The sequence below is a fragment of the Phyllostomus hastatus genome, unplaced genomic scaffold (genome assembly GCF_019186645.2).
Source record: "Phyllostomus hastatus isolate PE091 unplaced genomic scaffold, TTU_PhHast_1.1 phas_contig_17, whole genome shotgun sequence".
NCBI classification, from domain to species: Eukaryota; Metazoa; Chordata; class Mammalia; order Chiroptera; family Phyllostomidae; genus Phyllostomus; species Phyllostomus hastatus.
Genome location: NW_025333664.1, coordinates 18823393 through 18835021, shown reverse-complemented (window position 1 = coordinate 18835021; position 11629 = coordinate 18823393). Strand labels below are relative to the sequence as shown.

The window sequence follows — 11629 nt, the reverse complement described above, 5'->3', positions numbered from 1 at the left end:
GGGGCTAGGGGGCGGGTCCTCCAGGAGCCTGGCACCCTCTGGGGAGGGCCATGGTAAGGGGACAAAGAGTTGCCCGCCACATGGCCCAGGTGGGGACCATGCGCCTCGAACACCCCTCTGAGGGGCCCTGGGTCTGCATGCCTGGGGCCCGCCCACCAGCCAGCTGGGTGGGGCACTCACATTCTCCAGGCAGGTGCTGTCCTTGTCTTTGTGCAGGTAATGCTGCTGCCAGAAGCGCAGCAGGTTGTGGAAGTTGTTGAGTAGAAAGCCAGGGTACTTCTTGCTGTGCTCCATCCGCTGCAGCAGCCGCAGGTACAGGGGCAGCCTCTCTTTCCGTCTGGCCAGCATCAGGATCACCAGGCTGGTGTTGAGGCAGCTGACATTCTCCTGCAAGGCCCCGGGCCAGCCAGCTCAGGGGTGTGCTGGCAGCCCCAGCAGCCCCTGGTGGACCTGGGTTGCCACTCGGCAGTGAGTTGGGGGGGCCCAGGCCCAGACCCCACAGGGCCGTGAGGCCACGCACTGAGCTGTCCCTGCATACACCTGAGAGGGGACTGGAGCAAGGAATGAGGCCGGTATGGCCAGCACCCTCCCCCGAGCGCCTTCCTGGTCCCCGTCCCCACCCCACCCCGATGGGAACATCATCCATCAACTGCCTTGTTAGAGTACACCCTGTCTCTCGAATGGGCTCAGGCACTGTGTCTTCCAGAAGCTTCGATCCTGGGGCAGGACTGGGTGCCTAACTTGCATTTGGCACTAGTCTGTGGGCACCAGGCAGGAGTCTCGGCCTGTTTTGTTCACTCTGCACCCCCAGCTCAGGGGCTCATCGCACTAAGTGTGTGTCAGATGAAGAGGGTACTAGTGTTACCCCATTTTAGAGAAGAGGTGCGTGAAGCTCAGCATGGGACGGCTACCCAGCTGAGGGAAGTGGGAGCAAGTCTCGGGCCCAAGCCCAAAGCGGGCACAGCAGGCGGGGTGCGCTAAGCACTGCACTGGGGGTCAGAACTCAGTGCAACCCTGACTCCTCCCAGCCAGACTGTGACCGCAGAGATCCGCTCCCCCCCTAAGGCCCCATCTGTGACACGGGGCACTGATCCCTCACTGGAAAGGTCCTCGAGGACCTGGGAGGAACTGGGAGATGGGTCTCGGGGAGATGCACTCCTAGGCTGAAAGTGGGAGAACGGCTCTGTCAAGCTCCAGGACAAGCTCTCCTCCCATCGCACGTCTGCAGGGCCTCACACCTGTGTCAGCGTCTGCACGTGGATGATGTTGATGAGGCGGAAGAGGAAGGACATCTGTGTGGGCACCTGGGATATGTAGGCAAGCAGGCGGCACTCGGACAGGACCTCAGCAACTGGGGACAGACAGGCAAAGGTGTGAGCAGCAGGCCTGGAAGGTGGTCTGTGGCTCAGGCCCAGGAGCTGCCACCAAGGCCACCATTTAAGTCCCCTTTTGGACCTGACTCTGAGGCTGGGAGCCCCAAGTGTCAGACAGCTGACGAAGAGGTTGGCTGCAGCAGAATAAATGTCCCCGGTTCTGCGATCCAGGCCACACCTGCCATCTTGCTAGAGACCCCCGCCGGGAGCTCACCACCAGTCCCTGTAGTCTTGTCCAGGGACCAGCCCTCCGTGAGGCCCACCCCCAGGTGTCACTACCTGGGTCCTCATCCCCGGCAATCCCAGCCCAGGAGAGGAAGAACGTTTTTGCATTCTGCTGGCAACGGTTTTTCACCTTCATGTAAATGTTGTATGTGTTCATTAAAGGAAGCGCGCACCACGGAGAAAAGTGAAAGCAGCAAAGAAAACCACCCTGAGAGCCACCACCTTGACCCAGGAAAGCCACACTGGACGATCTGTGTTGGTGTTCTGGCCTTGTCTCACCCTTCATGTCCACCTGGTTCTCGAACCGGTCCAGTGACAGAGTGACGCAGCGCACCAGCATGTTGGAGTCCACCAGCGAGCTGTTGACCTGCTTCAGGAACACCTGGAACTGAGTGAGACCAGGCTCAGACGGGCGGTGGTGGGCTCCTGCAGCGGGCGCCGATCTACCCCTGCCCAGGTGTCCCCGACCGAAAGAGGCTCAGACGAACTGACGGACCTGCCCTCTGCACCCACCAAGCAGCAGCTCCAGCAGCAGCTCAACCCAGACCTTCCGACACCACCTCCTGTGGTCTTTCCACTGAAGGACAATGAGCTCCTCATTCTCACTTCACTGGTCAGAGCTGCGTTTGTCTCACACGCCCCCTCGGAGCCCGAACACACCAGGCTAGGGCCATCACGGCACCCACCATGCTGCATCAGAGCCGTCTTCACAGCTCTCCTGCTCCCAACCGTCACACGTGCCCACAGCTGCTGGCACTTCCGTGCCCGGCACAGAAACGCTAACGAGTGCCTGTTCAACACTGCCCACTGACTCCCCAGCATTCTCCACTTTCAAACCAGCACTGGAGGCTGGTAAGGACAAGGGCTCCAAGGTAACTTCTGGACAACGCAGCACATCCTGTGGAGCCCTGGGTTAGTCTTACCTTTGCATCAGTGTTGATGTATTTATTGAATCTCTTGAATGCATCAACATTGAATTTCATCAGCTCCCCCAAGAGGTCAAAGTAACTCTGGAGTACATCCCTCGACTTGCACTCGCTGTCCACAATGCAGTACAGGATGTGCTGGGGGTGGGAGACGATGGGGTGAGGGCCGGGAGGCGGCTGAGCCCTGGGGCCCACAGGCAGCTGTGGCTGCCACCCCCAGGCTGCCCTCTGCTGCCTCCCACCAGGGCCTGGCATGTAGCGCAGACCACACGACATCTGCTTTGGCAAGCATCCAGGTAGATGAAACCTGCTTCCCTGTCTAGGTTCTCATCTGAGGATGCTGGTGGCTTCACGGGCAAGACCAGGCCCGGGATCTCACAGGAGCTGGGGGTGGGTTGGTGTATGTAGCCACGGCCCCTCTTGTCTGCCCGGGGCTCAGAACTAAAGACTGTGACCCGCTCTGTGGGCATGGAGACGGCCAGGGCTCTCCAGCTTGCAGGTGAGGGAGGCGTCTCCAGACGTAACACTGGCCACTGCCCAAGCGCTTGGGGCCGCTTGTACAAATGAAGCACAGGGTCTAAGGTCATGAGACGCTTTTTGACCCCATGGTTAGTCTATGTTTATGAATAAAAGCATTTACACTAAAACAAATGACTTTATCAAGAACTAAAAGCCAATTTAACTCCTTGATAAGGTTCTCTACAACAGTTAAACTGTTTCCACTTTTCATTTTCCTAAAGGTACGTTGGATCAATCATGTTCATATGACATTTACAATGATTCATGGGTCAGTTTCTTGTGTGTGTGTGTGTGTGTGTGTGTGTAACCAATTGTAGTTTTGGCCATTTTGCTTGCTTTTCCTGAAGGCCATTTTTCAATTAAGGGAAACAAACTTTTACTCAACAGCAAAATATCCTCAGGGTCAAAAGGCTTTGCTGGGTCACTCCGCAGACACTTCTGCTCCTCCGTGGCCACCCCCAGACCCTTCCATCACTTGTGAAGCACCACAAGGAACCCACAGTTGGAAACTCCAGGCAAACACTAGGGCAGCCTGCACTGTCATTTCAAAACAGATTCAGGTGCTTCTGCCCAGCTGTCTAGGTCTCAGGACAGGAGAGCAACGCACGGGGCTGGGGGAGGACGGGACACCCACACCCTGGCTCCTCCAGGCCATTACCTCCAGAAGGCCTCGCTTCAGCAGGAACATCTGGTCTGCATAGGAGGTGGTCCCTCGGAGGAAACTCTCCACAGCCCGGGCTTGCCAAAACCTGCGACCCAAATGTTAACCCCTGGCCCGGGCGGCTAAAGCTGCCCTCTTCTGGCCCATGTTCCATTCCCCAAGGGGCTGGGAGATGTCTGCTGCCTTCCCTCTATCCGGTAGTCATTTATAAAACATCTGCTAGGCATCAGGCTTCATACTAGGTACCAGGGACACAGCAAGAACCCCCGACTTCGTGGAGCTGACAGCAGTGTAGTTACGAACCGTGATTCCTCTTTGGTTCTGTCTAGAAGGAGCGTGTGTCTCAGGGAGGGAGTTACTCCCAAGGGAGTAACGTGAAAATGCACTCTAGGCTTTGTCCCTTCAGAAGGACAGGAGGACACGGGAGGGGCCAGGAATGCGTGAGGGAACCTGATGGGCACGTGTGGATGGGCTGCTGGGCTTACACCTGATGGGCTGTCCTAGAGAAGAGGGGGCCTAGGCTGCCTGAGCGGCGCTCCAGTTGGGACCCTTAAGGGGGGTCCAGATAAGGCAGGCTGAATGACAGGGGTGCATCTGGGCACGGAGCCTCCTGGTGGCTCACACCCAGCCCCAGTGGAATGCCTCCCTCCCCTTCTACTCCTGCCCACAGCCTTCAGGACTCAGACAAGAAGCCTCCCTGTCCATGCCCACCCACCAGCCCCTAGCTGGGCAAAGGCTTTCCTTTGCACCCACGGCCCCTGGGGCAGCTCCTGGCTCTGTCTTTCCACATTGCGTGGAACTGCAATCTTTCCGTGTCTGTGTCCCACAACCCAGGGCAGTCTGTGTGGGCAGGACTGGACCTGCTATTTCTCTTCCACCTTTTCAGCACCAGCACAGAATGGGTGCTTGGCGAGTGCTTGGTCAATTCTTAAAACACATGGCTGGCCAGTGGCAGAAGCTAATACACATATACCTGCTAAGTCAGCACAGGGGAGACAGCAGTTGAGTCCCCTTCTCCCGCACAGTAACCAGACACTGGCAGGAAGTTGCTGACTAAAGAAGGTATTTCTAACCACTGGAGATGCACTTGGCTCCCGGACCCCCTTGCAAGTGGCAGATGCCTGTCCCCAGACCTACCTGAATGACGACTCGGCTGGCTCCTTCTTCATGACCTGCAGCAGACGAGTTAATAAGCCCCTCTTCCCATCACACACCAAACTCCTGGGAAAAAGATAGGGACATGGGCTTCCAATTAAGATAGCGGCGTAGGTAAGCATGGTACTCGCCAACCACAGCCGAATTACAATACACAGAACAACAATCATTCAGATCCGCCTGAAATCTAGCCGAGTAGAAGACCTATAATGAAGGATATGAAGAAGATACACTGGGACTGGTAGGAGGGGCAGAAATGTGGAATGAGCGGGTCCTACACCCAGGTGTGGCAAATAAAAATTGGGAGTGGTATCTTGGCTGCAGAGGTCCCCTGTGAGGAGTGACAGGTCCCAGCTCCACAGCAGGCCCCCAGCCCAGGGCTCCAGTGGCTGAGTGAAACGGGGGGTTCCTGCAGTCCCAGGCAGTTCCTCCTAAGGGGCCCAAACACAGACTCGCTGGGACTCACTCCCTCTGTGCTCCAGGACAGTGGCAGCCGTGCAAAGGGCACCGGGGACATACGAAGAGAAACTGAATTGTCTGGTATCAGGACAAAGGCTGGAGGGGCAGCTTTCTCTCAGACAGAAGTGCTGGCACAGAGAGGCCACTGTTCATTTCTGTGCCCTCCCCCCACAGAGCCAGCGGGCAGGCACCATGTCTGAGTCTCTGTCAACCCGGCCAACACTGTTCATCCCACCCTGACAATTCCCTGAGACCCCACCCCATCCAACTTTTGGGTTACCCCAAAAAGCCTCTTTCTAGTGGCCTTTTCTATACAAATGGCTTGTCTTGGCTCATGCTTCATACTTTCCTAAAATCTCTCAAGCACACAGTGTCTGGCCTTGGTATAGCTGGTACCTCTTGCTAAGTGGCCCCAGGTCTGGCATTAGCAGCAGGTGACCTTGGTTTGCAGCTTGGTGTCACCTGAGCACCACCAAGCAAGCCCAGCACAAACAGCAGCCTTCTTCAGATTGCTTTGTAGCTCATGCTGGGAGGCCCCAGTCAGAACACAGGTGGAAGCTAACCCGGACCTTGGTAGGACACCCAAGAGCCACTGCACCTGGAGGACAGCTTCAGACCACATCAAAGTACCAATCAACCATGTTCACAAGCGACACACTCAAGGGGCAGACTCAGTGGGCACCAGAGCCCCATTGAAGTCAGCCCTGCTCCATGGGCCGGGCCCTTGCACAGCTGATCCGTTATAGCCATTCCTTGCAGCTCATCAGCCTAGGGGTAAACCCCTCCCATTGATGTGCCAACAGTAATCAGGCTCAAATATAACAGAAGGGTATACAAAGCCCACACAGGGGTCACACCTGGAGTGCCCAGCTCGGGTGAACAGAAGACTGTGCCACGGATCCTACACGACACCTACTACATTAGGCCACGCTATCAAGCCCAGGAGATGTAGCAGCTCTTCCTAACACACAGAAACAAACATGGGGAGGCTGCCAAAGTGAGGAGACAAAAAAACCCCTCGTCCCAAATAAAAGAACAAAACGAAACTCCAGAAAAAAGAATGAAAGAAAATGGAGACAAGCAATCTACTAGATGCAGAGTTGAAAACACGGGTTAGAAGGATGGTCAGTGAACTCAGTGAGAACGCTGACAGCATGAAAAACACTAGTCACAAATGAAGGATACAGTAACTGAAACAAAGACTGATTTACAGGGAGCCCACAGTAGAGCTGATGAAGTCAAGAATCAAATCAGTGATTCAAGGATGCAAAAACCACCTAATCAGAACAGCAAGAAGAAACAAGAATAAAAAAAACATGGGAATAGTGTGAGGAGCCTCTGGGACAACTGCAACATTGACATCACGGGGGCGCTGGAAGGAGAAAAGAGCAAGAAACTGAAAACCTATTTGAAAAAATTACATAAAACTTGTCTAAACTGGAAATAGACATCCAAGTCCAGGAAGCATAGAGTCCTAAACAAAACAAGCCCAAAGAGGCCCAAGAGCAAGACACATCCTAATTAAAATGTAAAAGGTTAATGACAAAGAGAGAATCTTAAAAGCAGCAAGAGAAAAGTGGTTAAGTTACCTACAAGGAGCTTCCACAAGACTGTCAGCTGATTTCTCAACAAACTCTGCAGGCCGGAAGGGAATGGCAAGAATTACTCAAAGTGATCAAAAGAGCAAGGCCCTACAGCCAAGATTACTCTACCCGGCAAAGCTATCATTTAGAGTTACAGGACAAATAAAGGGCTTCCCAGACAAGAAAAAGCTAAAGGAGCTGATCACCACCAAATCTGTATTATATGAAATGTTGAAGTGTCTTCTTTAGGAAGAGGAAAAGATAAAAAATACAAACAATAAAATGGCAATAAATACATATGTATCAATAACTGAATCTAAAAACCAAAATAAACAAACAAACAGAACAGAAACAGACTCATAGATACAGAGAACATTTTGGTGACTGCCAGATGGAAGGGCGGTTTAGACGCGTGGGTGAAAAAGGTGAAGGGATTAAGTGAAAATTGGTAGTTACGAAACAGTCATGGGGATGTAAAGTACAGCGTAAGGAATATAGTCAATAATATTCTAGTAACTATGTATGGTGTCACATGGGTGCCAGATTTATTGGCATGATCACTTAGTAACTTATGTGATGTCAAATCACTGGGGTGCAGCCCGGGCTGGGCGGCTCAGCTGGCTGGAGTACCATCCTATACATCAAACGGTTTTGGGTTTGATCCCTGGTCAGGACACACGCGTGGGTTACAGGTTTGATCTCTGGCTGGGGCACATACGGGAGCCAACCAATCAATACTTCTCTCTCTCTCTCTAACATCGATGTATGCTCTTAGGTGAGGATTTAAAAACAAATTTGCTGAAGTGTACACCTGAAAATATTGCTAGTTAACTTTAATTGAAAAATTAAAAATGATATAAAAAAAGAATCTACACCCAACATCTAACAGCTAAAACGTGTAAATGCAAGATTAAATGCTGAAAACAAACATTTTATACTAAAAAAATAAATAAAAAGAGATAGGGACACTGGCAGCAGACCTGAGAGGCTGAGAGGGGCCTTTGGGCTGGTTTCTCCGCTGACTTAGGTGGGAGAAACACAGGGACATTTCCAGGCCACCCGGATGCCCTCTTGCTCTGCCTGTGTCCAGAGCACCCCACGGCCGCCTTCATTCTTAGAACTGAACAGCCCAATGCATCTGTGCCCACTGGCAAGTGGTGAGAAGTCAGATACACACCAGTCAGACAGGGCTCAGACCTACGGAGGGAGGCCATTTACACCAAAAGTGGGTTGGGTACAGGCCATGACAGAGTCCACCAGATGGGGCAAAGTCTGTGCCAATAGGGTGAGGGCAGGGAGCACCCTGGGCCCCTGGCTGAGCTCCTGCTGGCCTTGGATAAGAACCTGGGCCTCTGGATCTCAGATTCCTGGTCTAGGAAGCAAAGGCAGGAGATGAGAAAATGACTCAGACCACGTCATGGGGAAGAAATGGGAAGCAGGCAGGCAGGGGCTCTGGGCCCTCAAACTTTCTCTTCAAATAAGGCAGCTCCACTGTATCCGCTACACATGAGGCTGATACTGTCTACAATTTCATTTGAACAAAGAGCTCGGATCCCTCAAAAAGGTAAGCTGGGGAATTATGACCCCTGTTGTTGGACGCAGCCCTCCCTGTCCTGACCCCATGGGCTTGTGACCTCCTTGCCTGGTTCCAGGAGATGAGTCAAACATAACCCAGCGAAAGAAGCTGTACTGAGGGTGAGGGGCCTGCCTCTGTCCTGCGTGGCTGCAAATGCCACCATGCCAGTGAGAAGGATGCCAGCAAAGGTGAGAGACAAGAGGAGGGGGCCCGGCACATATGACCTTTGGCAGGCAACCTCTCCCAGGCCCTGCTCCCCCATCTGTAAAGTGAAGTGATGATGGCACTGCCCTCTCAGGGCTGTTGTGGGGGCTCCAATGATATACTGCAGGCGGCGTTAAGGACAGTGTAGCTACATGTGAGTGAGAAAGGACAACTCTGCACACATGCATGTGCCCCATCTGTGTGCTGTGGGGCACATGAGCAGCCAGGTGGGCTGTGGGCCAGAGCTGCACCCCATCCATGCTCACCTGTCAGTGTTGAGGACAGCTTCCACCTCGGGGATGTTGGCCTTGAGAGAGATGGCACTGAGCTCGTTCAGCTCCTGGTTGTTGAGCAGCAGGTACTTGTTCCTGAAACAAATGGGTTGCAGGGGGTTGAGGACAGGCACTGGGGCAGCACTGTGCTACTCCCCTGCCCTTTTCTTGTGGAGAGGGGGAATCTGAGCGCCCCCTGCGAATACCTTGTACCCTCTGATCTGGCAGTTCAGGGGGGACCCATGGTCTCGTTTGTACTTACTCGTGGTGGTCGCTGAAACTCTGGAGAAGCCTCAAAAACTGAATCTTCAAGGTGATGTCCTAAAACACACATGCACCCTCGATGTTAAAAACAGTCACAATGTTGCAAAAGAAAACACCCTGCGAGAGCCAGCACGTCACTTCGCTTCTCTGAGCCCCTGTCCTCACGCACAGCGAGGACCTTCCTTAGTTGGAGAACACTTTGTGGGCTCCCACATCGGGCTAAAGACCCACCAACCTACTGGATTAAAAATTAACTGAAGTTCTTTTAAATGTGAGGCTAAGTTCATAAGGAAGAAAGGAAAACCCACGGGACTCGGAAACGAAGGAAGGACTGAGTTCAGGGCGCTGAGCATAAGCACTGCCGGCGGAAAAGGGGAAGCAGACTTGTTCAGGCCAGGGCTGTGGTTTTAACGCCCTGCAGGGACCAGACAGAACTGCGGGCCGTATAAAGCCCAGGGAGTGTATACATTTGGTGAAAGAAGGGTTAGAAAACCCCCACCTACCAGCCCAGAGAGCTGGGAAAGGAGCCTGTCTCTGCCAGGGTGCCACTGAAGGAGAGCCCCAGGAGGAGCAGGACGCTGGGCTCGTGCACCAGAGCAGCAGGGTCGGGACACCAATGTGAACTTGCCCTGGGACCCGGCAGCCCCAGGAGAAGCCGGCAGACGAAAGCACAGTGCTCTGTGGAAATACACACTTCTAGGGCGCAGGCTACACAGGTGCTCCCAGGGAAAACAGGCCCCCTAAAGGTGACCTCTCCATAACCATGACAGAACACAAGGCAGAGCTCACCCTAAGTTGAGTCTAAAGACTCAAACACAAGTATTAGAACCCTAAGAGCAACCCACAAGAGACCACAAAAAAGTGTTACAAATAATTAAAAAGAAAAAAAATGCAACAGAACAAAACATTAACATATTTTGAATAAAGACCAGGTAGTTTTTGACAAAGAGCCAGATGAAATGTCTAGAAATGCAAAATATATTCACTTGAAGTTAAAACCTCAAGTGGATTGGGCTGAAACACACATGTGACAAGGCTAGAAAGAAGCACGGTAAACTGGAAGATAAGGAACCGAGGAAAGTCCTCAGCATGTAGCACAGAGCCAAAAGGACCCATGGCAGCAGACCCGAACAGCTTGTGGCACTTTAAGGTCCCAGAACACTTTCCCCTCGTGCTGGTGGCCCAGTCGCCACATGGCCTGTGAGGCCAGCAGGCAAGAAAGTGCAACCTTCTTTTTGCAATAAACAGGCTCAGAGATTCAGTGACTCATTCAGAGTCTTCCAACTAGCTGAGCAGCACAACAGGCCTCCCAACTCCCAGTTCATTGCTCTCTCTAGGACACTGTGACAGAGACAAGATAGAGGAAGCCCCTTCACCCCTTAAAAATAAGGCATTTGAAAAACTTTTTTGGACGTAGAACATTGGTGGCATGTGGTTCTTAAAGGCAAAACTATTAATGGGTATAATTACAGTGCAGCAGAGCCCAGGAGGAGGAAATCCTTGCTGTTAGAGAATGGAGTGGGTGGCCTTACCTGGAGAGAAGTGAGCCCCATCTCCGAGGCATACAAAGGGAAGCTGGCTGGAGGCCCCCAAAGAGGGGCTCTCCTGCACAGGTGGAGGGGTGGGGTCAGATCCATCCCCAAGGTGGCTTCCAGTTATAGAATTAGTAGGTTATTACTTTCAGTTTCTGCTCTACTCTCCAAGACTGAGATTTCAAAGGGTCAAGAGCAGGTCTTGAAAACTTACTTCTGGCAAGTCAAGCCCATTTGTCCCTGGGGTCCCTTGCTCACCGGGCTGCAGTCGCAGTTCTGATTGTGACCGTGGAGGACAAGGGCAGATGCTGAATGCTTCCTCCAAATCAGCTTGTCGAACAAATTATTAAGCCCGGGGATCAGCTTGAACTCTGCGATCATTCTGTGGACCTGGATAGGGCAGGAGGAAAAAGCATTTTAAGACTAACACACCCTGGCTGGCGTAGCTCAGTGGATTGAGCGCGGGCTGCGAACCAAAGTGTCACAGGTTCAATTCCCAGTCAGGGTACATGCGCCTGGGTTGCAGGCCATGACCCCCAGCAACCGCAATTGATGTTTCTCTCTCTCTATCTCCCTCCCTTCCCTCTCTAAAAAATAAATAAACAAAATCTTTAAAAAATAGTTAAAAAAAAAAAAAAGACTAACTCGAGGAAGAGATCTCGCAAAGCTTTGTGCTGGCAGAACAATGGTCTTCAGGACACAGAAAGCCACAGTCGACAGGGAGTGCGGAGGTTTACGGTGAATGCCCACACACACCCTGCCCCCACCACACACAGATGTACTTTTTAACTCTGCTCATCTGCCCTCGAAACATTCCAGGTGTCACACCTTGCGAGGTCCTCTTTTAAGACCCCAGTTTTGGATTCAGATGGCCCTGGGC

The 11629-nt window shown here is 52.7% G+C and overlaps 1 protein-coding gene across 1 annotated transcript in view; it reads right to left on the bottom strand.

Annotated features, from left to right (window-relative positions):
- Window positions 1–11629, bottom strand: part of LOC123815134 (transient receptor potential cation channel subfamily C member 4 associated protein) — an 85901-nt gene that overhangs the window by 935 nt on the left and 73337 nt on the right. The window contains exons 10-18 of the mRNA XM_045833337.1: window positions 11008–11139; window positions 9216–9274; window positions 8948–9049; window positions 4842–4925; window positions 3702–3792; window positions 2522–2662; window positions 1878–1986; window positions 1239–1351; window positions 181–387 (exon numbers count right to left, since the gene is read on the bottom strand). Coding sequence (XP_045689293.1) covers window positions 181–387; window positions 1239–1351; window positions 1878–1986; window positions 2522–2662; window positions 3702–3792; window positions 4842–4925; window positions 8948–9049; window positions 9216–9274; window positions 11008–11139 — 1038 coding nt within the window. The remainder of the gene's footprint in view (window positions 1–180; window positions 388–1238; window positions 1352–1877; window positions 1987–2521; window positions 2663–3701; window positions 3793–4841; window positions 4926–8947; window positions 9050–9215; window positions 9275–11007; window positions 11140–11629) is intronic.